The 25,002-nt window shown below is 36.8% G+C and overlaps 1 protein-coding gene across 5 annotated transcripts in view; it reads left to right on the forward strand.

Moving 5' to 3' along the window:
* The window catches only part of LOC129774960 (laminin subunit alpha-1), a 427,736-nt gene that overhangs the window by 203,027 nt on the left and 199,707 nt on the right, over positions 1-25,002 (forward strand). For all 5 annotated transcript variants that reach the window (XM_055779076.1, XM_055779077.1, XM_055779078.1 and 2 more), the window contains 5 exons: positions 3,785-5,250; positions 10,637-10,705; positions 10,807-10,917; positions 10,991-11,171; positions 11,238-11,424. In XM_055779076.1, the coding sequence (XP_055635051.1) occupies positions 3,785-5,250; positions 10,637-10,705; positions 10,807-10,917; positions 10,991-11,171; positions 11,238-11,424 (2,014 nt within the window). The remainder of the gene's footprint in view (positions 1-3,784; positions 5,251-10,636; positions 10,706-10,806; positions 10,918-10,990; positions 11,172-11,237; positions 11,425-25,002) is intronic.

Raw genomic sequence — 25,002 nt, forward strand, 5'->3', positions numbered from 1 at the left:
TAATTATGAATATTTTTTTCCGTCCTATTTTTGTTTTATTGTTGAAAGATAGATAAACGAATAATGATATAATGGATAGTAAAAATATTCTTTGTTTTATTTTTACGGAGTTCGAAAAAACGTCCGAAATTCGTGTCTCTACACTAGAATACCCCCTTAAGTCCGATTGAGCTGAAATTTGGCATAGGGTGTTTTTTCGTGGTGGTGAACATTTTGTATGGGGTAACTTTTTTAAATTTTTGGATCGATTTTTTCCCATACATTCATTGGCACCCTAGTATACAACCATACCTCGCTTTAGGCCTAGATACGTTCCTGGGCCGCTAAGAAGAAAGCAGTATAACGAATCAATTATTCCAATACAAATTCATACAAACTCTATCGGATCGGCTCCAAGCTTGTTCAACGAAAAGCCGTATAAAGAGCGGCCGTATAGCGAGGCATAGGTGTGTTTGATGAAAACTTCCAATTTTCAATTTTTTATATGTAAGTCTGTACAGCGCGGACTCGATTATATACAGTTTTTGATTTCTTTTCACTGTATATAATCGAATCATGTATATAATCGATTAAAAACATTTTTTTTATTTGTTTTTTTGCATGTATTTTTCGTTTTTTGAAAATAAAAGCGGAATTTGATATTTGATTCATCCCTTTAAAGTCAGAAAACACCTTTCTCACATGAAAAAAATAAATTTATCCAGATTCTCTCAGGAGGTGATAGACAATCATATTTGATGAAAGAAATCCTCCTACGCATATGTTCGAATTTCAACAATGACAGAGTTATAGAACTTTTTTTTTGTCTCTGACTCTGTTGCCTCAAACTGGTTCTACATTAAAAAGTACGCTACGGAAGACGATTCTGATGCTTTTATTATAAAGATGAGAAAATTTAGTACAGGATATAGTAGTGGAACAACTAAATTAGTGGATTTAAATAACATTTTGAAAGTGAAAAACTTAATAGTTAATAATTTTAATGTGTTATTATCAATGTTATCCTAAAAATTTATATTAAACTAGATTGTTTATTAAATTGAAGCTCCTTAACCGCTCTACAATTTGTTCTTTGACACCCAACTTCTATCTTTCTTAATTTGGCTGCAATATCGATATAAACAATTCCTGGTGATCTTAAAAATCTTCAAAAATCACGATTTTTACCCCACCACTGTACATGTAATAGCCACTTAAACTTCACCTTAACGTTTTTTTTTTTTTATCTTCGCTTATTTTTCGTCGGCCTATTTCCGCCACTTTAGTGCCAATCACCGACAACAGGGAGGCGACTCCACCTGTTCCTACCTATCAGACTCAACAACTCATGAGCCGGGCCAACTTCTTTTACTTCCCCTCCGAAGGAAGACGTAATCAGAGATTTTTCGCCTCAGAAAATCCCAACGACGCCAGCTGGGATTGAACCCAGGCCGATCGGATTGTGAGGCTGTTACGCTAACCACACAACCACTGGCGCCGTCCACCTTAACGTTGAAAGGGTACATTTCTTCTCAAAATAAGTCATACTTGAAATAAAAAAAAAGTTTTTTCCAAAGTGTATATAATCGAGTCGAAAATTGTATATGATCGAATCACAGGTCGGACTCGATTATATGTGATTCGATTATATACAATTTTCGACTCGATTATATACAGTTTGGGAAAAAAAACTATTTTTTTATATTTCAAGTATGACTTATTTTAAGAAGAAATGTAACCTTACAACGTTAAGGTGAAGTTTAAGTGGCTATTACATGTACAATGGGGTAAAAATCGTGATTTTTGAAGATTTTGCTTGAGTTTTCATCAGGAATTGTTTATATCGATATTGCAGCCAAATCAAGAAAGATAGTAGCAAACGATTATATCATCTATCTATATACATAAAAATGGAAGGCCAAATGTGTTGGTAAGCGCAAAACCCGACGAAGGAATGGTCCGATTTGAGCCGTCTTTATTTTGTTGTACTCGTATCTCCCAGTAGATCAATATAGCGGAAAGAAAAATTGGAAAATATTCGGAAAACTCTGAATGAAGGTAAATTTGGAAAATAGAATTCTCATATGTTTTACAATTATAACATCATGATAAGTGTTGTCGATCCATTCGATGTTTGCGCTAATAAATTGATCTTTGCTCGGAAGTGGAAATGGGTTTTCGGGTGAAATAATGCACTCCTTCATCTTATATCTGTATAAATAAAAATGGAAGGATTAATGTGTTGGTAAGCGCGAAACCCGAGGAAGAAATGGTCCGATTTGAGGTGTCTTGATTTTGTTGCTTTCGTCTCTGTCCGTAGATCACTGTTATGATGGGAGTTTTTTTTTGTAATTTTTGGAATACTTTTAGAGTAAGTTCGAAAAAAATCCCATTTGTTCCACAATGACATCGTTGTTAGTCCGAATGGAATGGTCATTTTTCGGTTTTTAAAAAAACGTTAATTTTAACGTCTGTAACACTAATAAATAAAGTTCGAATGAGCTAATATTTTGAACAGGGTATATTATCGTGCAAATCAACATTTCGCAACAAGTTTCGAATGAAAAATCGAGATAATTATTCTTATTGGCACATAAAACCATACGTTTCGTCTCGTGCTTCGGAAAAAAGGTCTGATAGATTTTTTTTGTAGTTTGTTTTTTAATTTTGAGTTCTTCACCTTTTTTTTCGAAAAATCTTAATTTAAAAACTATTAGATCTAGAAAAAGTTGGTCAGATAATGAAATGTAGGAAATTACTTAGGGTTTCTTTAAAAATTATCAATGAATTTTTTGAAAAAAATTCATTGAAAAATAAAATTTTGAAAATTAAAATTCATTTTTCTCGAAAACATATGCACATTTACATGGGAAAAGTTATTCGAGTAACAACTTTTTAATTTGTTTCTTTGAAAAAATTCTATTATGTTTAATTCGTAACATTTTTATGTATAAATTATCGCAATTTACATGCTCTGTCAGCTTTTCTCTATTTAAAAACATATCAAGAACATGTCAAAAGTGGGAATAAACACACAAAAATGTTACGAGCGGAACATTTTCAGGAGTCTTCATACAAAAATGACTTATATTCCAAAAATTATAAAAGAAAGAAAGTTGACGTCTTCGACAAAAGTTTATATTTTAATAAGATCTAAAACTTTGTCGATTACACTATATCGCTATCTTGACTTTAAACAAAATTAGGATAAGTTGTATTTTTTTCAAAGAAGATATAAAAAAGTTGTTGTTAGAAAAACTTTTTCCCTGTAAAAGTGCACATCTTCCGTTGTATGAACGACTTGTTGGAAATTTTAAGGACTATTCATATAAATATTTTTGGGAATTTAAAAAGAATACGTTTTTGAGAAAAATGAATTTTAATTTTTAAAATAACTTTTCTTCAGCGAATTTTTTTCCAAAATTTTTTTTTATTTTTTTGTTAAAATTTAAACAATTTCCTACATTTCATTCTTTGACATGCATTTTGTAGGTATCATAGTTTTTAAGTTATATTTTTTTTGTAAAAAATTAATAAAAAAATTGCTTTTTTCAAAAAGTAGTCTAATTATTTTCCGATTATTTCAAATATGCAAAAATGCTTGAATGACCCATGTCTTTACCCACAACGTTTCGCTGCTATCTGAGATGGTGCTGCCAACGGCCAGTCGAGTTGGCATGAAATTCGTTAGTTTTTAAGTTCAGAATAAAATATTCGTGTGCTATATGACCTGTACATAATGCTAGATTTCAAATTTCCGAATTAATCACAGCCACTAATGGACTCAAAACCTTTTATCTTTCAGTGCAACGGACACGCCAAGCAGTGTTACTACGACAAAGAGGTGGACGAAGGAGGTCTCAGTATGAACACTCGTGGGAAGATGAGTGGGGGTGGAGTGTGTATGAATTGCACGAGATTTACCACCGGGATCAATTGTGAACAATGTCTTCCTCGGTACTACCGGCCGCTCGAAAGGATGCCCGACGACGAGGAGCCCTGTCTTCCGTGTGATTGTAGCGTGATTGGATCCACCGGCGAGTGCGATCCGAACGGGGGGCAGTGTGTTTGTCGGGAGGGTTTCAGCGGGCCAAAGTGTTCCGAATGTGCAGCCGGATATCACGGGGATCAGTGTACGAAGTGTTTGTGTGATGTTCGAGGAACCCGCCCCGGCGGTGAATGCGAATCTGAGTGTCAATGTAGGTTGAATGTGGAGGGAGAACGGTGCGATAGATGTGCGCCCGGATATTTCTCGCTGAGCGAAAGTAACCCCGATGGGTGTCTGAAATGTTTCTGTTCTGGTGTTGGACAGACATGTGAAAGTGATGAGCTGCTGTTGAGAAGTTATGAAACCCTGCAGGGTTGGAGTGTAACGGATATTTCCAAATCTGTAGTAGCCTATCCGACTAGAGATAATGATACTGGATTTATGGTGTTTGCAATGTTCGAGCTGTCAGAAACGGAAGCCGTGTATTGGTCGGCTCCGGAAATTTACCTTGGTAATCGATTGCACAGTTATGGCTCTCGGCTCGTTTTCAAAATGTCATGGGTGATCGTTCGCGGAGATACCAGCGGGAAGCCAACCACGGGGCCGAGTATAATTCTGTTCGGTCGAAACGGAATGAAGATCGCCTACGGAGAAGAAACGTTCACCGGTACATCTAACGCCACCGTTGATATATTGATGAAGGAGGATAACTGGTACCATGTGCCGAAAAGTGTCAGAGATATTGTTACTCGGTTGAAAAGGACCGAATATCATGGCGATCCAGTGACGCGAGTTCAGTTTATGTCTGTGCTCAGTGATGTTGAAAGTGTTCTTCTAAGAGGAACCTATCATACCGATCAAGTAGAAATAGTGCTTGAGCACGCGGCGTTATTCGAGGGCATTCTGGGCAGTGAAACAACGGAGCATCGAAGACAGAGCTTGGTGGAAAAATGTGATTGTCCGATGGGTTACACCGGTTCTTCGTGTGAGAAGTGTGCTTTTGGGTTCGTCAGAATCTACGAGAACACAATTACGCACGAAAACGTTGCGAGGTGTATACCTTGCACGATGTGCAATGGACACGCCGAGAGTTGTGACCTCGAAACAGGAGAGTGTGGTACATGTCATCATAATACGTTTGGTGGCACCTGCGAGCGATGTTTGTCTGGATACTATGGAAATGCTCTCCAAGGAACCGCTGGCGATTGTAACAAATGCGCTTGTCCATTGGCGGAGCCTAGCAACAATTTTTCACCAAGCTGTCAGCTGAAGGGTGGTATTGGGTAAGTGTATTGATTTTTTTTTTGATTTTTTAAACTGCTGTCATCATATTAGAAGATTAAATATATCTCTGCTGTTGTCAGTGTATACGAAAGCTACATCCAAACTAGTGTTGGCAGAAAACATTTCATCTTTGGCAGAAATGGTGCCATTCCGTGTGCTAGAGAGTCAAATGCGCAAAAAAATGAGCTGTTTTAAAAGCTTAAAAATGGTTTGTATGTATGCGAGCAGACATCTCTTTCTGTTTTCTTTTCTCATTTCATTTGGGATTGCACCAAAAAAAAGCCCATTCGTCGTCAATGGAGATCGAACCAAGGCCGGCTGGAATGCAAAGCTATTTTACACGACGACGCTATCCACATGGCTAATGATGCTTCAGCAGTTGTTTAGCAAATACGTGATAATATTGCACCTGATTATATAATGAAGTTGGAAAGAGAGGCGAATGAACTGCAAAGTTTAAAGCCTCTTAAAAACAAAGAAAGAAAGAAAGAAGTTGGAAAGTGTTTTCTAAGAGTAAAAAAGGAGCGCATGAAGGAGAACAATATCTATCTCGGTCTGGGCCGTGTATGTGGCAAGGTATGCGGAAAGCTTATTTGTCTTTTGTTTCGCTCGCTCGTATTAATCTTATATTGCTGTACCATGTATATTGTACAAATGCTTACCAGTATTTGTGAGTCATGACATTTTCTGTTATGTTATGTCTCATTTATTGTCATAAATCGGGATGACAAAACATGAACAAAAAATCAACTTTGGGTGTACCATCGTGGGTTACGTTACCGTGTCTCATTATTGAAAATTGAAACTTTGCAATTCATTCGCCTCTCTATTGAAGATCGGTACCTGGCAAGTTGAAACTAGTTCAAACTGGTGGTTAAAATGATACTCATATTGTCATGATCTGTTACTTTACTGTTGAAAAAATGTAATGAATATTTGCTCCATAAAAGTATTCAAGTATATTTATAACGAGCGTTGTAGTCAAGGATTTATTGTCTTTTTCGGTCGCTCCAATCTTGAAATTTGTGTTTTTGTCCCCAATAATCACCAAAAAAAATTGTTTTTCATTCTATTATTTCATCTTTTTGTATTTTTTTGAAAATCTGTATATTTAATTTATGAGTCCAAGCACACTGCTCGTGATGCACGGTTACTCGGGTATTGCGATGCAATTTAATTGCAAATTACATACAAATTACATACATTAGAAAAACCGCATCGATAAGACAGTTGCATACTATTGTAGATCCTTCAATAATTCTCATTCTTCATATCTGATCTTGACTTCTGACACATGAAGAATGTGGGCCCTCAATTATATTGTATAAGCTACTGAATATGAAATGAGACTTTAGAAGTCTTTCAGAAGTATCTTTTCCATTATTGATATGAGGTACAGACTAGAGGGGCGTCGCTGATTAATGGTCAGTTGCACTCCAATAGGAAGTAAAAATACCGTGTCGGCCACACAGACAGAGCACTCGAGACTGCAACATCCAAATTATGAGCATCTTTTTAATACTAACCTCGAGCCAACCGCGAGTAATCGGTTACATATTACTCTTAGTATTCTACGTTCGATTTATTTGAAAAAAAAACACCTTTTTCTTTACAGGCTTCAATAATCCTTTTTCTTCTCACTTATAACACTTCTTTCCGCATTGAGATCCGTATCGCATCGCGTCAACTATGACAGGTCTGAACGGTTTGCATTTGAGCAATTCCACGCTAAATCGTTCGGCCGCTGACCTGACCCTCTCCGACTTTTTTGAAACTTGGCACTTATGATGGAAACTACCTAAAATCACAATTTTCATTTTAATATAACCTATTTAAAGTACGACTGATTTTTGAAAAGGGTGTATTCAAAATCATCGATCTGTCTTTCTAAAAATTGTAACTCAAAATCCAAATGTCTGGTCTGTTGAGAAATAAATTAGCTATTTAGGATGAATAGCATTTAAAATACACTGCTAAAAACTCTTACTAAAATTTGAATTTATTTTCATGCATTCGTCATTTTTAGAGAAATAAAAATCATTATTCTGAAAACAGATAGCAAACTTTTTCACTCTCATAAGACACTATGACTTTATCTAAATAGAATGTTCCGAAAGCTTATTTTCCACTTTCAAAAACGGGAAAAAAGATGCATGATGAGGTACGAACCAGGGTTGCCATAATGAAATCTGTGTTTTAGGCCTCAAAAAATATTTTTATCTGAGTTTATTGTCAGGAAATCTGTATCGAAATCTGTATTAACCATTTGCGCTCGTTTGTCAGCGCACAGCCACCACAGCAAAGAAGTATAATAATATTATTAATTTATGTATTTGTTCACAATTTTCTAAACGGCGCTACTATGAATAATAGATAACGGTAGTCAGTATAAACAAAAGTTGTCAACCGTGCTTGAGGAAAGGATTAATGAAAAACTCCATGTATTGCGGCACTGTGTAGATATAAAGAGCATTGTTCTGTTGTTCAAACAGAAAGATAATAGGCGAAAGACGGCAAACTAATTATTTTTGTGATACATGCGAAAGACATCACACGAAGTAGTAGATATTTTTCAGACATAAACATATAAACATTGTTTAGTAAATACTTGAAGTGAAAATAATTTTTCAATTTTGAAGCATAATTTTAGCTTTAGTATCATTGGTTGGCATAGTTAATATGAATTTGACGATGTGGATGGTGCCCACGTAAAAATTCGCAAAAATCTTTATAAATACAGATTATTTTGTAGATATGGTAACCCTGAAACGAACACGAGTTTCTATCTTCTATATATATAAAAATCTCGTGTCACGGTGTTTGTTACCGAACTCCTCCGAAACGGCTCGACCGATTTTGATGAAATTATACTCAAAATACTTGGTAGGTATGAGAATAGGTTGTAAAGTATATATGATACCGGTAGGATACCGATAACCATACATTTAATACCGAATAGGGTGGCTCTATGCAGAAAAAAAGATCTGGATATTTTTTTTCAAAAATTTGACTCCATACCATAAATTTTGACCCCAATTCCCTATTTTTAATTGCGATTTTATTATTTTTGTGTCAAAAATATTCTAATAATTTAACTGTTGTTCGTTTTTTCAACAGAACGAATTCATTTAAGTTGTTCAATGACTGATGGCGTAACGCCCGCCTCATTGAACATCCATCTACAAATACACAAGTAACATCAATTCATCTAAAGCAGGGAGCATCTCCGACGAGCTGGAAGCCTTTTTGAATGAGCACAATGAGTTATCGAAATTCTTCAAATCACATTTGCTCGGATTACAAAATGACAATCACGCTTTTACCATCAACCCTGATAAAACATCAGCTGGAGAGCACGTGTGTAGATCCAAAGCACAAGCGCTGCTGGAATCATGATAGCACGGTGACACGAGAAATTTAATGCGAAGAAAAAACAATAATCTGGAATTGCGTTCATACGACCCTCGCTATGTTCTTCTTCAATAGCACTAACATTCCCAAGGTTTGCCTTCTCAACGTAGTACTACTTGCGTCATTTTTATTAGTAAATAGTTGAGATTTCTATGACGAACAATACGCCTTGAATGTATTCTGGAGTGGCAAGCTCAAGAATACGCGTGACTACAGTGCAAGTCAGAAGGGTTTCTTTAACGAAAAATCTCTTGCATAAACATTAGACCAACGAGACCCCGTCACAGATACATAATTCATTATGAACATCATTTCTCATTTTGATTTAATATTTATGAACATGCGACGAAACCAACAGAGGGCGCGCTCGATGGATTTTTATGTTTATCATATGGTGATTTGACATGGTCAAGAAACGCCAATTCAAGATATCGTAAGCTGTGCCAACAATTTATGGTCGACATATACGCGAAGGTAGAGAGTGAACGACTGCAATTCTTACTACAAAATCAACAAAAGCGGTGCGAGGAATAATACATTCACTTGCGAGACACTATCATGAGCAACGCCGATACAGCTTTAGTTATAGCCAGGCCAAAGCGCAATGCATTGTCATGACATTGCGCGTGTGTTCAAACACAAAATGAAGTTCGCTCGTATTCGTCCCTACATATTGTTGGTTGTATTCTGTTGAATGGAAAAAGCGCCATTTTTCATTCTGTTCAAGCTTAAGTCCAATCGAGTTGAGCAAATGTGACAACCTTGCCACGCAATTCGACGTAAACAACATTGGTCTCCATGTTCCATTTCTATGAAGCAAAAATAGTAATGGTTTTTCGGGTGGAATAAACACGCAAAATTTAGCATTCAAACACATTCAAATCAAATTTAGCATCCAAACGAAATCGAATAATAATTTTCATTCAAATTTCAACAATTTAGAATTATTTCCGGAATTATGCCGATCAGATAGAGAGTAAATTGAACCACAAATACGGATGACTTATTTTGACCATTGTTTCGCGACAAGGCGAACGAATTTAAGAGTGTAAAAATCGATTTCGATCGAATTGTAAAATCCGATCACTCATATGCATATATGAATATTGAGTTCTACAAATCGGTGAAGAGTAATAAAAACATCCATGAATAAAGGAAGCAATATGGCTGTGTTTCAAACTTAGATTATCGATGTGAATACTCCTCGATTGAATGACAACGATAAAATAACGCGATTCCAAACAGGCGGATTAATCAGCTCCATTGAAGTTAGCTGGCAATTTATGAACGAAACCAAGCTGTTATAAACTAAGCCATGTTGAAAATCACATGCACGTATTTTCTAACAAGGAGACAGCAATAAATATTGATTTTCTATATTACATTTTTTCTACTTTACGACAAACTTATATTACTTTTTTCAGTTGACGTTTAACTTTTAAGAGATCAAACATGTCAGTTACGTTAATGAAATACACCAAGAAACATCATATAACCTTTCGTTCAAATCATTTAATTCGTTTTTTATCGGTCACATTCGATTTATTTTAAAGATCGTTAAAATATTTAAACACACTTACAATACATTAGTGTGTTTTATTCAACACCCAAAATATTCACTAGAAATAATTTATTTGGCAGAACAACGTTTGCCTGGTCAGCTAGTAACTGTATATTTTTATATGAAAACAACACATTAGAACACATTGTTCAGTAAATACTTATCTGAAGTTTATGAAAAAGTAAATGAACCTTGTTCATCTTCCATGATCTCACAAGTTATACATCACCGATTTTTCAAGTAAAAATAATTTCGACCACCAAGGGTTAAAGGAGCAGCGGATAATGTAATTTAAAATTATTTTTTTTCCACTTCCAATGAACATATAATCGTTTGGTAAACCCTGATTATCATTAAATAGATTCTTTTTTTGACACCGAAGCTTTACCCTTGTTTTTTTTTCTTCTTTCCAGATTCATCAATACTACAGAATACGTTTGCACTCAATGTCCCGAAGGCTACACAGGTGATCATTGTGAAATGTTCGTGTCCATTTGCCATTCCACATCATAAATCTACATTTTACTTTAGTTCACTAGAACAGATTTACAACTTAATCCCGAAAACTATTCGCTACTTCCAGATGCGACGACGGCTACTACGGCAATCCGCTGGAGTTGGGTGAGAAGTGTCTCCCCTGTCCTTGCCACGGTGGGCCGTGTAACGGAAGAACCGGGGAGTGCATCGAATGTGTGTAAGTGGCAATTTCGCTTAGCGCTAGTGAACTGTGTACTGACTGACGCTTGGGTTTACTGTATCTCCTACAGAGGCAACACCGAAGGTTGGCGCTGTGAACGCTGCAAAAGCGGCTATTGGGGATCACCGGATGACGGGTGTGAGCCATGTAGCTGCTCGGAGGTGGGAGCGTTGGAGAACGTGTGCGATGTCCTCACGGGGCAATGCATATGTAAACCTCACTACGGCGGACGGATGTGTAGTGAATGTGATGTAAATATTAATGTTGCTCTTGTTGCGTTTAAAAAAATCACTCACGTTCCTCACATTGTTTTGCAGAGTGGTTTCGGAAATTTGGACCTTGACTGTCCAGCGTGTGGGTGCCACGCCAATGGTTCCGTGAGTAATATCTGTGATAAAGTGAGTGGCCGCTGTGAGTGCTTGATGGGCGTCGAGGGCACCCACTGTGATCGCTGTTCGGAGGAATTCTTCGGGCTGTCAGAGCAACATCCAGCAGGTTGCGAAGGTAAGTTGTACCTGATATGGGCTGGGCTGGGCTGTTTGTTTGGGATATTTATTTATGACCGGGACAAATTATCGAATCACTTTCTTTGTTGTTGGACACGAATTGATTATTCACGTGCGATAGGAAGGAGCCGCGCTGAATTGATGCAAAGTAATTCGTCGAGTTGTACGAGTATACGCTGGGTGTATTTTTTCGAAGGAGGGACCTATCAATACCCGGTGCAGCGCATGGGTCCTCTGAAGAAGTATGACGAATCGAACTGATTGCGCCGTCAGCAAAAGCACACTGTATAATTGGTTCGTTTCTGGCTGCTCCCGAGTTAGCGACTCGACGCCGGTAGAAGCGAGCTCAAAACAAAATAAATGCAAATTCTCAGACCTTACGCTGTGGCTGTCCGGTGGTAGAGCTGAGATGGAAACATAATATTTTTGCTCCTGTGATCATCATTAGGGGTGACTAGTTAGTAAATTGTTTGGTTTTCGAAATTCAGAGGAAAAATCCGAACAACGTGCGTCCAACATTTTATCGTATATTTCCAGGCATCACAATGTTCAGAATGGTATGGACCTGAGGCATTGAATTTATTATTGGATATATTAACTGTTACGCAACATACAATTGACCGATCATGAAGCTTTTGATGCGTTTAGCATGACAGTGTGACGATCATGAGTTGTTGAAATGTTTGTCACGTTCAGTAATCTGGTGGATGTTTTATCACATGAAACTATCGATTCGATGAATTTGCCATTACGGTGAGTTGGCGTATTTCTGCACGCATCAAACCGAAGGTAATCACTCGTCTCAGAGGGATGATTTCGTGACCAATTTGTAATCGTTATTACCGCGCAAAAGGAACGACGCTGAATACGTCCCGATTTGGAAGAGTGCCACCTTTTTGCCTCCAGCTGCGGTTTAACTCACTTTCAATCAGCGCACAATCGAGCCTGTGGAGTCGACTCCTGGGGCACGCCACTCTTGGGACCGCTTACGGCGGCGATCGCGAGTTTCGGAATGATCGTTGGAGCACTCGCGTGCTCCCTTCAGTCTTCGAGTACCTACCACATCATGCGTAATGCCACGTTTGAACTTATTTCATTACTACAACGAGATTAAATTCCTGCTGAGCAGCGCGTCGGGTATCTGTCGGGAAAGCTCTGACAATAATGAGGCGTGAATTGTTGCGGGTCATATCTACTGTAAGCTTAGATCATTCAGAAATGGGGTACATTCGATTTTATTCTAAGGATGAAACCAAGGTCTTTACACTATATTTCACGAAAAAACTTAAACAAATAATTCATTGTTGTTTAGAAGAAAAATTCTCACACTTTACAACTGATATCGCTCATCAGCCGGTGCACACTTTCTTCAGTCACGGCATTCATGAATTTCAGTCGGTCCACCGATTCTTCATTTGACCAATGTCGCTGATGACGGATTCCTGTGCTTTCAATTTTCGTGTCAATATCGCCCAATACTTTTCTATTGGGCGGAGGTGGGGACAAATTGGTGGATTACCGTTTTGTCTCATATTCCGAACACTTAAGCTTTGATGACCATTAATCAGTGTCTCTTTACTCAAAATGGTACTTTTTCGCGAAATTAATTCGATTTTTGGATACAATAGAGCCTTCTTTTTCATTTGCCTACAATAAAATTAATTTACAAATACATGTTCATGGTGAAAAACTAAAAATATGTTTGATCACTTTATCTCAAATTCCGAACACCATTTTTGTCACTGCCTCATATTCCGAACACTTTTGTCTCAAATTCCGAACAGCAAAAATCATAACTTTTAAACCACTAAGCTGATTGATATGATCGATACATATTTCTTCTATATAACTTTTAAACCACTGAGCTGATTGATATGATTTAAAGTCATATTTCTTCCAGAGAGATGTGCTGCCCGGTACAGCGATCAGCATTCAGTGTTTATGCCAAATTAGAATCTGAGATGTTGGTTCTTGATTTTCCTAACCCTCTATCGCATTCGACGATCAAGGGTACCAACCCGAGGCTTAGTTTGCACTTTGCGGAAAGTCCTGTATTTTTCGATCACTTGCCACAGTATTTTAAGGGAAAATCCAGCAGTTTTTTTCAGCTCTCGAATCGACACGCTGATGAATGTTACATTCTTTTTTTTTTTTTTCTTTAAATGATGGAGGGCTCGGAGCCACGTTAGGAAGGAAGGAAGGTATTGAATTAGAGAGACTTTAAACTCTGAGAGTTCATTCGTCTCTAATGAGCCACGTTAGTTTCAAACTGCGAAAAAATAGGCCGATCAGGGCTGTTGCGATGTCAACAAAACGCTGTTAAAAGCATGCTAACACGACCACTGAAAGCGCCGCTATTGTCGCATAGTGGATATCACCCTTTTGGTCCCACCAAATACAGAGTACCAAATACAGGGCACTGTGAATATTTGACTTCGGCGTTGATATTCTTGATTGGCCGGGCTTTACATATGTTCTTTTGAATTCTAGATTGTCGTAGTGAATTCATTCTTCGTCCGCGGTGACAATTCGATGCAAAAAAGATTTGATTTTGTTCCATTCAAGCATCATCATGGATAATGAAGTTGCCTTCTAAATGGCAACAAGTTTGCGAACAAAACGACGCATATTTGACTTAAATTGGATAATTTTAATTATGTTAAAAAAGCGTCAAATTTCGATCAGAAATACGGCATTTCTCCAACCCTATATATCACTTCATTGTATAACTGTTAAAAAATGCACATAGATTTAATTGTTTTCGTTATAAATCATTATATTACCCGTTATATACATAAATACTAGGCCCAATAATTACACAATAACGAAACTGAACGAGAGTGGTGAAACCATACGCTAGAGGAAAAAATATCAATGAAACAGAAAGATACATGAAAGGGCCTGGCCGGGTAAGGGAGTAAAAAGTGCCCCCAAACCAAATCACTAGCTGTATGGCAAATATTGTACAGGATATTAAATAAGAAATTTTGGCGGTTTATTTGAACCCCTATGTGGTTTGACGTAGGATCTATAGTGAAAAACGTACTTTTTCGTTTATTTCACGCCATCCTCAATAGATCCGAGATAAAAATTTGAAAAAAATACTGAATGTACATCTTACCACGGTGTATCAAGAAAAATTATCAAAAAAATTTTAGTACCAAAAATAATATTGAAATTCTGAAATATTTTTTTTGGGATTTAGAGATTCAGTACTACTCTAATTCATATTTAAATGTGCTCTTACGGCTTTTCTAGATTGATAAATGCCAGAAAATCTATACCATTTTTTTGTACTGTGTATTTTTTATTATTATTAGATATTTGAAAAAAAAAAACAGATTGAAGATATTCATCAATCTAGAAAAGCCGTAAGAGCACATTTAAATATGAATCAGTAGTAGTAGTACTGAATCTCTAAATCCCAAAAAAAAATTTTTCAAAATTTAAATATTTTTTTTAGTACTAAAATTTTTGATGAAATATTTTTTTTGATAATTTTTCTTGATACACCGTGGTAAGATGCACATTCAGTGTTTTTTTTTTCAAATTTTTATCTCGGATCTATTGAGGATGGCGTGAAATAAACGAAAAAGTACGTTTTATTTATTTATTTATTCATTTCGTCAAACAAATGTAGACTACACACTTATACACTAATGTTACAATGTTTTCTTAGGTTAAATATTATTTTTGCGGTACATGTTTCTTTTTAGCTGTTTTTTTATTCATTGTTGTGTCAATTATTTCGCAGTGCTGATTGTATATACGCATCATGCGATTGATAGGGGCGTTATTTGCATAATTTGTTCTGGATGTTTTGGTTAGAAACAAATTTCGCGTTCTTAGTTGACGCCCAGGTACATAGAAATTTAGTTTTTCTAGTAATTCAGCTGACTGTACTCGTTGCGAAATTAGGTCATTAACAAAAGAAAGCATTGCAATTTACGGCGTTCTTTTAGTGTTTGGATGTTTATGAGCATGCAACGTGCTTCATATGAAGGAAGTGGAAATGAGGTCCAGTTGAGTTTACGAAGTGCAAATAGAAGAAACTGTTTCTGGACTGACTCAATGCGTTCTTCATGTACGACCATATACGGGTTCCAAACGATGTTATAGTATTCCAGAATAGGCCTTACATATGTAATATATAAAAGCTTTATTGTGTATGGGTCCTGGAAGTTATGTGAGAAGCGTTTGACAAAACTTAACACACTATTCGCCTTATTTATTACAGAGTTGTAGTGTTCTATGAATGTGAGTTTACAGTCCAGGACGACGCCTAGATCTCTAACTATTTCACATTTTTCTACATTTTGATTTCCAAGACATATTACAATATTTGGTACATGTTTTTTTCTGCTAAATGTTATAGAGTTGCCCTTTTTCACATTCAGTGTTTAGATTTTTATCACACCAAGTATGGAATACATGTATTTCGTTTCGAAATGCTTCGATGTCGTTTTCATTTCCAATTTCCGCGAAAAGCTTCATGTTGTCGGCATACACAAGTACATTGATACGCTTGAGAACGAAGGAGATGTCATTAACGTACAGAATGAAAAGAAGAGGAGATGAGAGCCTTGTGGGACTCCCGAAGTGACTTTTACTGGATTTGAAAGAGAATTTTGAAAATGAACAATTTGTTCACGGTTTGTTAGATAAGAATTGAGCCAGTTTAAGAGTCTTTGTTCCATTCCTATTTTCTGCAATTTGAAGAGTAGTAATGGAATGTCGATGCGGTCAAATGCTTTACTGAAGTCAGTGTAAAGAGCTTCTAGATGTTTGCCATTTTCCATTGCATTCAAAATAAAAGTCACAAAAGCCAACCGATTAGTTGCAGTTGAACGGCCTTTGAAGAAGCCATGTTGCATACACGTAATTCTATTCTTTACTTGTTGGAAGACTTTTCCGTTGACTATTGCTTCGAATAGTTTAGGAATGCAAGAGATAATGGCAATTCCACGATAATTACGTACGTTAGATTTAGCGCCTGATTTAAAGATAGGTACCAAAAAAGATTGTTTCCATTTTTCTGGGAATATTCCAGTTTGTAGTGACATATCGAAAATGCAATGTAAGGGAAGGGTGAGTTCCTCAGCCAGGTTCTTTAGGAATATAGGTGCTATTCCGTCAGGTCCTGGTCCTTTTGTTCCGTCTAATGCATGGCATATTTCCTGTTGTGAAAGATAGTTCACCGATATGTCATTTGGATAATCCGGTAAAATTTAAAAGTAGTTCCGATCGCGATTTTCTTCGGAAAATGTGGTATATACTTCCTGAAAGAAATTTGCAAAGAGATTACAAATTTCGTTCGAAGAATTCCTCACATCCTCATCGAGATGCATCTGCGATGGGAAGTTATTGCTTTTGAGCTTAGACTTTGCGTAATTAAAGAATTTCTTCGGGCATGATTTGACTTCTGTTTCGACCTTTCTATTGTACTCTTCGTGTGCACTTTTAATTGCAAAATTTAATTCTTGGGAAATATTTTGATATTCAAGAAAATTTTGATGACTTTTGTCTATTTTGTATTCTTTATGTGCTTTTTGTTTTTTATTCTTTAGATTTCTTATTTGAACGTTAAACCAAATAGGATATTTGCTGGTTGAATTTCTTCGTCTTCTTTTCTTCGGCACAAATTCTGATATTATGTTATTCAGAATTTCGTGAAGAATATGTACAGTTAAGTTGACATCTCGTTCGCTGTTTAATAAAGTTTGCCATTCTATGGCTTGTAGGCTACATTTGATTGCTTCAAAGTTCGTCTTGTTATATTCCGGTACTTCTTCATACTCCCAGTCGATGGGCAATTGTCTATTATGTATAAAGATTGAGTATTCAATTGCTGTGTGAAATTTTTCATTTTTTCAAAGAGGAGTCATGGACTCATTCACACAAAAGTCGTCGGTGATGTTAGTGAATAATAGGTCTAGATAATATTTTTGGAATTTTTTTACATGATTTATTTGGTTAAGACCGAGATGTGCAATTTCGTCAAATATATATTGTAGGGTTTCATTTTCCCCGACGACTGGGAGTAGAATGCATTCATTATCATTATCGGGAATGAAGTCTACTTTATTTTGATTGAAGTCGCCATAGATATGCAATTTCACTTCTGGTTCTAGTGTTTCTGCAATTCGATTTGCCGTCTGAAAAAATAATTCATACGACTTTTTATTTGCATGTTCGGGTTCGGAAATACACAGAAGCAAATATGTGTACTTCGCCAGCTATAGATAATTTTGCCCATACATGCTCAAATTCTTTATGTTTTTCGGTTATAAGTTCCTCAGAAGTGAAGTTTGCATTTCCTTCATTTTTGCTGGGCTTTTCATGCGATTGAAGTTTTGACAGTATATCAAAATTTCAGTCGCATTCTGTTGAGAAGGCGGAGAAGTTTTTGAAAGACTAATTCTACTTACTTTACTGTTTTGATTTTTTCGACTACTATTTCCCTCTAAGGGGCGCGTCAACGTCGTTGAAAATTTAGCGGACTGTAGAACTTTGTAGATGCTTCCCTAGCATGTTGTAGCCGTTGCCTGTGTTCACTGGACAGGAATGCTCGGTGTGATGTGAGGTCTGCCAAGGCGTCAATGCGTGAAACTCCCAGCTCTTCGTGTACTTCCAGGAAAATTTCACGCAAAAGGTTTGTGTCTGTTGGTAGACCTTCAGCTGCGAGCATTACTGATGCACTAGTTCTTGTAATTCCACGAATACAAACAGCCATTGTTTGGTCGTGGAGGAAGGACAAATACGTCCTCACTGTGTCCATTATTTTCGAGTCCCGGAGGCGTGCCTTCAAAAAGCGTCTGTCGCCGGCAGCAGATTGCTCCGTAATTCTTATTAGAGGAGGTCGCATTGGATCCAGAAGAGAAGAGCCTTCTCCAGGTGCTGAATTCGATTCCACAAGTGTTAGCGGAGTGGACTTTGCGTTTGACGTTGATTGGGTGCTGTTGTAATGTGGCTGATTTTCTGCTCGGTACGGGTTGATTGTTTCGCCCTTCCTGAAATTGATGTATTTCGGGACCGAGAGGCCAGCAATTGGATGGTCGGTATTTGATGGTGGGCCAGCAAACTGTACTTTTGCTGAGGCCAGCAGTTCCTTATCCGATTTATCGGCGCGTCTGTGTTGATTTTTGTTATTCGCATTGTTGCGAATGTGCTGGCTGTTGTTGCGTGCAGTTTGCTTTCTTCGCTTTCTGTTGAGTTTTGCTTTGTCGGGTGCTTTTTCTTGAAGCCTACGAATTCGTTGTTTGGCATCGAATTCCGACCAGTCCGGTTTCCAATGCCATTTATGGTCAAAGCGGCGCCAAAATTTCTTATTTAATATCCTTTACAATATTTGCCATACAGCTAGTGATTTGGTTTGGGGGCTCTTTTTACTCCCTTACCCAGGCCCTTTGTTCCTTTTTGTTATGATTTCAGGATTTGGCACTGAGAAAAGAGTCTCGATGGATTTAAGAATATGTTTGTTACTTTGCTCAGAATAAAAACATACATCTGAAATCCCTGTTCATGTACACAAAAAGTGACGGAAGTCTTTCCAGTCTGTCAAATAATACATGGTGATGACGTTTTGGTTCATATGGACGTCTTTTGCTGTCCTCCGCTATCAGTTGGCAGAATCTATGGAGAGTATGATGATTTTGGAAGATAATCATACTCTATTATTCCCAATATATTGACGCGAGCCTGGTTGACAGAGATTAATGTTCAGGCCAGTGTTGCCACATTTTCATCTGTATCAGCGGGGTTTCTCATCTGTACTTTTTTCAAAAATCTGTAGAGAAAAAAAAATGTATTAGCATATAAAAATACTCATTTATTTATTACAAATAGTATATTTACATTTGCAATTCATTCGTGTGTTTGATGATGCTTCTACGTAGTTTTTGCTGAATCTAGATTTCATACTATCATTTATTAAAATTTTCGAGCGGATTAATCAAATCTTCTGATCTCGAAATTGCGTTCATCGTATCGTTGCTGAGTTGGTTTCAAAACTAATTCTTGCTCTCATTAAATTCATGAAAAATCGCTTTATTCAACTTTCATCGGTTTTAATTTCAAAACCGAACCGAAATTACTAATTGAAACTAATAAAATTATTGGCTGAAAATTACCCATATTTTTTAGTAAATTTAAATTAGAGGAGTGTAGGATTTTAAGCGGCTTGAGTTTCAGAATTTCCTGTGTTACCTCGAATTCATTATTATTCCCTTATTATTTCAGAACGAAGCGAAATTAACACGATGAGTTTCAAAGAAATTTAATTCTGTGTAATTTTATATACAACATGTCATTTTATTACCTCTTTCAGTAATGAAAACTGCATAAATATTGACAATAGGTGAATCAAAGAAGGAAATTCGAGAGCACAATCAAAAACAAGTAGAAAAATGCATGGTTTCTGCATGTGAGAACTAGCTTGGAAAGCCCAGAAGTAAAATATACGTGATTTGTTTTTGAGTTTTAGGTTACATTAACATCATTTTCTTAGTTCAAAAACAAAATCCAGATGTTTCACCGATCGTTTACCTCTTGTGTTATACCAGGGACAGACATACAGCAGTACTTGCGTTGTACGTCTACAGCGTTGTACAGGTACCATCGTACCATGACAGACATACTTTGGTTGAACATTGTACCGTATGTCAAACTGACAATCAGAAATGTTCCCAATTTTCACCACATATTTCAATGAAAAAGGTTTTTATTTAATGTCTAAACTACCAAACACTACAAACAAGCTTCCAATCTGAGTTATTAACTTAAGAGAAAATCAATGAAAAGAACGTTTACCAAGTGCTTTGATTCGGTTTGTTCATGCTACCCACCACCAACCGTCTATGGCGCTGCGCACAGTACAACTGTAGCCATGTACAGCGGTAAAATAGGTCGGTACAGGTACAACGATTGTACCGAGTTGCTTGCATGGTTCTAGCGCTGTACATGGTGACAGACATACAATTTTCGAAGTACAACGCTAGTACAGTTGTATGTCTGTCATAAGTATTAGATCGCCAATTGACGAATTTACGCAAAACCGAATCAGCTCATGCGACATCTACTTTAGAGCTCAGAACCACAAAAGATATGATTTTTGTTTATTCTATACCATGGACAGACATACAACTGTACTGGCGCTGTACGTGTACAGCGTTGTACAGGTACCACGATAGCATGACACACATACTTTGGTTGTACATTGTACCGCATGTCAGACTGACAATCAGAAGTTTGAATTTATTGCATTGTATTTTCACCAATATTTCAATGAAAAAGGTTTTTATTTAGCGTCTAAACTATCGAACACAACAAATATGTTTCCAATCTGAGTTATTAACTCAAGAGAAAGTCAATGAAAAGAATGTATACCAAATGTTTTGATTCGTTTTGTTCATGCTACCCACCACTAACCGTTTATGGCGCTGCGCACAGTACAACTGTAGCCATGTACAGCGGTAAAATAGGTCGGTACAGGTACAGCGATTGCACCGAGTTGCTTGCATGGTTCTAGCGCTGTACATGGTGACAGACATACAATTTTCGAAGTACAACGCAAGTACAGCTGTATGTCTGTCATAAGTACTACGCACTGAAAAGCAAGATTCGGTCGTGATTATTCACGACGATTCAATTGACGAATTTACGTTGGATTACACCCAGATGGCGCAGCGAGTAAAATGAGGATGTTTTGTTTTTTTGGTATGAAATTCGTCCAAATTTTTGACAAAAATCAGAATTTATCTTCAAATTTCCCGGTTTCATGTATTCTTTCCACGCTGAAAAGGTTAGAAAATCATCATTTTACAATGTGCTATGTATATTACAAGGAATGGCTTGTTATAAGTATTGTAACTTTATTTTTTTTCAACTAAGTGAACGATGAATAGGGTGTTTTGCGCTAAAAATACTGCAAATTCTTCTCGTATCGGCCCCTACATAATCAATGATATCAGCCAATTTGATATGATATCGATTTCATCGCAATTATCCATAGTATCAATAACCGGTATGCATTATCAAACTTAAAATTTTCGAAGATTATCTATGACTTTGGTGAAATCACATTTTGAAACCATCGTAAATATACTAAACTCAAACTTTCTTACCATATACTGACGACATTCAATGGCTGAAATGAATCTAAATTGAAATAAAATGAATAATCACCACCGAATCTTGCTTTTCAGTGCGTAAAATAAACAAACACCCTCACTTTTGTGGTTCTGAGCTCTAATGTAGATGTCGCATGAGCTGATTCAGCTTTACGTAAATTCGTCAATTGGAGGAATTTATGCAAAGCTGCATCAGTTCATGCGACATCTACATTTGGGCTATAGAATCACAAAAGCGGTGGTGTTTGTTTTTCTACGGGCTTAAGAGCCCCCGCAGACTGCAGACTGACTTGTCGGTCGATAGTTCGGTCGGCTTCTTAATCAGTACGGAGAGTTATGCATGTGCGCACATTACACCGATTCAGTTGGGTCGGTTTTTGCATCAGTAGGCCGATCCGATCAAACTGTCGTCTGAAAAAAAGTCTGTCTCTAAAAGTAAGATCCGGTCGTAGGGGAACCCGGGGCAAGAGTGCCACCTTAAGCTAATAACCGTTTTGAATGCTCTTTTGTTTTTTTTCCTTTTTTTTGCTGGTTTGTTCATTTATACTCCTATTTAGGTGTAGCTATGCATCAAATTGCTCAAAAGTTTTGTTTGCTATGAAAATGTTTCATTTACAAACATGATGTTCTTGGCTTGTATTTTTGCAGTACGGGGCAAGAGTGCCACTTCAACGGGGCAAGAATGCCAATCTTATAAAAATATAATTTTTGATGAAAAAAGCACTGTGAAATTCACGGTGGTTCCAAAGAACGCAAACTCAAGTTCTGGTGGCGTTCACAAAAACCGGCAAGCCAATCTTCTCCGGCCAATTTGGATGTTTTGTCGGAAGAGTGATCTAAATTATTTCACTCTGTGATTTTATACCCTAGGTTCGGGATGTCGTGTGTTGTCAGCACATAAAATAACTTCTGCATATTAAGGATGTGACTCACGAGTTACTCCTCCTGTTGTTTAGAAAATACAGTTTTAAAACGGCCTAACTACTGCACATATTTGGCCAATGTTCTTCTGGGCAAACTATATTCCTCCGCAGCTCGTCTCCATGATTTACAGAATGTACAGCAACAACCATAGTTTCCATCTGCCACTGGTTTCGGAACGAAATTCGTTCATATTTACAAACCATGACCACAACAAACACAACCACGTTTACACTATTTGCGTTTGACAGATCGAATTCGAGGTTACGACTATGGCATTTTTACCCCGGTAATAATGGCTCCTTTTGCCCCGGAAGTTGTCAGTAAGTTGAAGAAAAATGATTATTCTATTTGTATTTATGAAAACATATAGAAACTGAGGGTATTTCGTTAATTTGCGCCTGTGCGTTCTTATATAGATTGCAGTTGTAAGAAGCTCAGTTAGTATTTATCTGTTTTCCAATAAAACATATTTAAGGTTCTGGCTGATAATATGTGAGATATATGCAGTATCTGTATAAAACAAAGTTCTGTGGTTAAATAATTGTAAAAGATGGAAATAGGCAAAATAATCAGATGGGCACTCTTGCCCCGGGTTCCCCTAGTTTTTAATTTTACTTCCAATTAAATTCATTTTAAACATTCAAATGTCGTCAGTAATTGATAAGCATATCTGATTGTTGTATATTTACAATGATTTCAACTCGCGATTGGAATAAAATCGAAGATTCTTTTCGAAAATTTTGAGTTTGAAATGATTTTTTTTAATTAATTAATGAATGAATGAATTAATATTTTGAAAGATTGCTGAAAGTTTTTGTTTTTAGTGTGTGGGTGTATGAGTATAAGTGTGGAATTATTATTAACATAAAATTCAACTCTTTCGAACTTGTTGGTTTCACGGTGAAAACGAAATAAAGTCTGTATATCCTTGCATAACAATCATTTCGTTTTTATCGTGATGTGGCAATTTTCCATGACTGTTCCACGCGAAAGCAGAACAGAAACTGACTCACGCCTTGGATGTGCCCGCTATAGTTTCCCGAACACTAATGCAAGCGAACAAAAGGAATCACAGCTTACATGTATTCGCTATGACGGTTTCTCCATGTGCCTAGAATTTGCGTCCGTGTTCGGGAACACATTGAGAACACCAATCATCATCAATGAGCTAGATTGTTATGACTTCAATGGCTTGCTTTCAGAGCAATTTTTAAGCTATTGAAACGATTTTTTGGACCAATAAGTGACAATCATATAACTCGTTGACATTTTATCTTTCGGATGAAGTGATTATTATATCACTCCATTCAGCCGGTAAAGAGGTATTAACGTTCAAAATCTTGCAGTCCAACGTCACTCTCTCGCTTTCGAAACTTTGAACTTACACCCCCCGGTACAGAAATGAAAGATGTAGTCCTACGTCAAAAAAACAAAACATCATTTTACCGGCTGCGCCATCTGGTTGTAAATCTTATATCGTATGCTTAAGTAGTGTATCGCTGCTCGATTTGTCGGTGAAAATCCCTCTTTCTGGTTGGTCTAATCTATGGTCCTCAACATAGATCGGACCAACCAGAAAGAGAGATTTTCATTTCGACAATGCTTGACTTTCATTTGTTTTTAATGGTTTGTTCCAACAAAATTATAATTTCCTTCATTGTCATAGCTGCGTAAATATATTTTCAACCGTTTAAGGCAGTATTCTAATCTAGAAATTTGATAAAAAAACAATTTTTTGCTTCTTATTCCTGTAGTTTAGGCATTCAAGAATATACTCTAGAGAGGACTTATCGAAAATCCTATTATTTACCGAGTTAGAGCCATAACAATGAACTTCAAACGCGTTTTTCTCGAAACTAGTTTGTTTTTCAAACTAGCGTACACGATATCTCAAGTTCTACTGAACTGATTTATGCCGAATTTATATGAATACAATCTGCATGCATCTCTCTATCGCATGAACCTCTAAAAAATGATACTTTTCTGATTTTACTATTTTTAAAATCTGGAAACGTAAGAAAAATCGTTTTAAACCGTTTTTAGTTTTTGTTTTTCAAACAGCCGCCAAAAAATAATGACATAATAGAAATTAAAAATAGTCTTTGTTTTATTTTTACGGAGCTCGAAAAAACGTCCAAAAGTCGTGTCTCTACACTAGAATACCCCCTTAATGCAAATATTTCTTATAGCTTATAGTGTTCGCAATCTTTCACTTTTTTGTTACATGCTTACATTTTCGATTTTTATTTCGCACGTATAAAGTGGCTTTTTGTTAAGCGACGTTAAAAACGCCGCTCACATGGCGTTTGGACCTTAGTCCGTCAAAGGTAAATAGAACCGAGGAATTACTTTAATTGAAATTGCCACCACTTTGGATCAGTGAACCCTTGCAGCGCTCACACTTTCGTGAGAAAAAAGAAACTCCACATAGTGACATAAATGCCAACCTTGTTACATAATACCCTTTCAGGTTAGATTGCAGATGTAGTTCCCACCTGGCTTGAGCCGGAGTCAATAAATCAAAA

This window comes from Toxorhynchites rutilus, chromosome 3 (genome assembly GCF_029784135.1).
Source record: "Toxorhynchites rutilus septentrionalis strain SRP chromosome 3, ASM2978413v1, whole genome shotgun sequence".
NCBI classification, from domain to species: domain Eukaryota; kingdom Metazoa; phylum Arthropoda; class Insecta; order Diptera; family Culicidae; genus Toxorhynchites; species Toxorhynchites rutilus.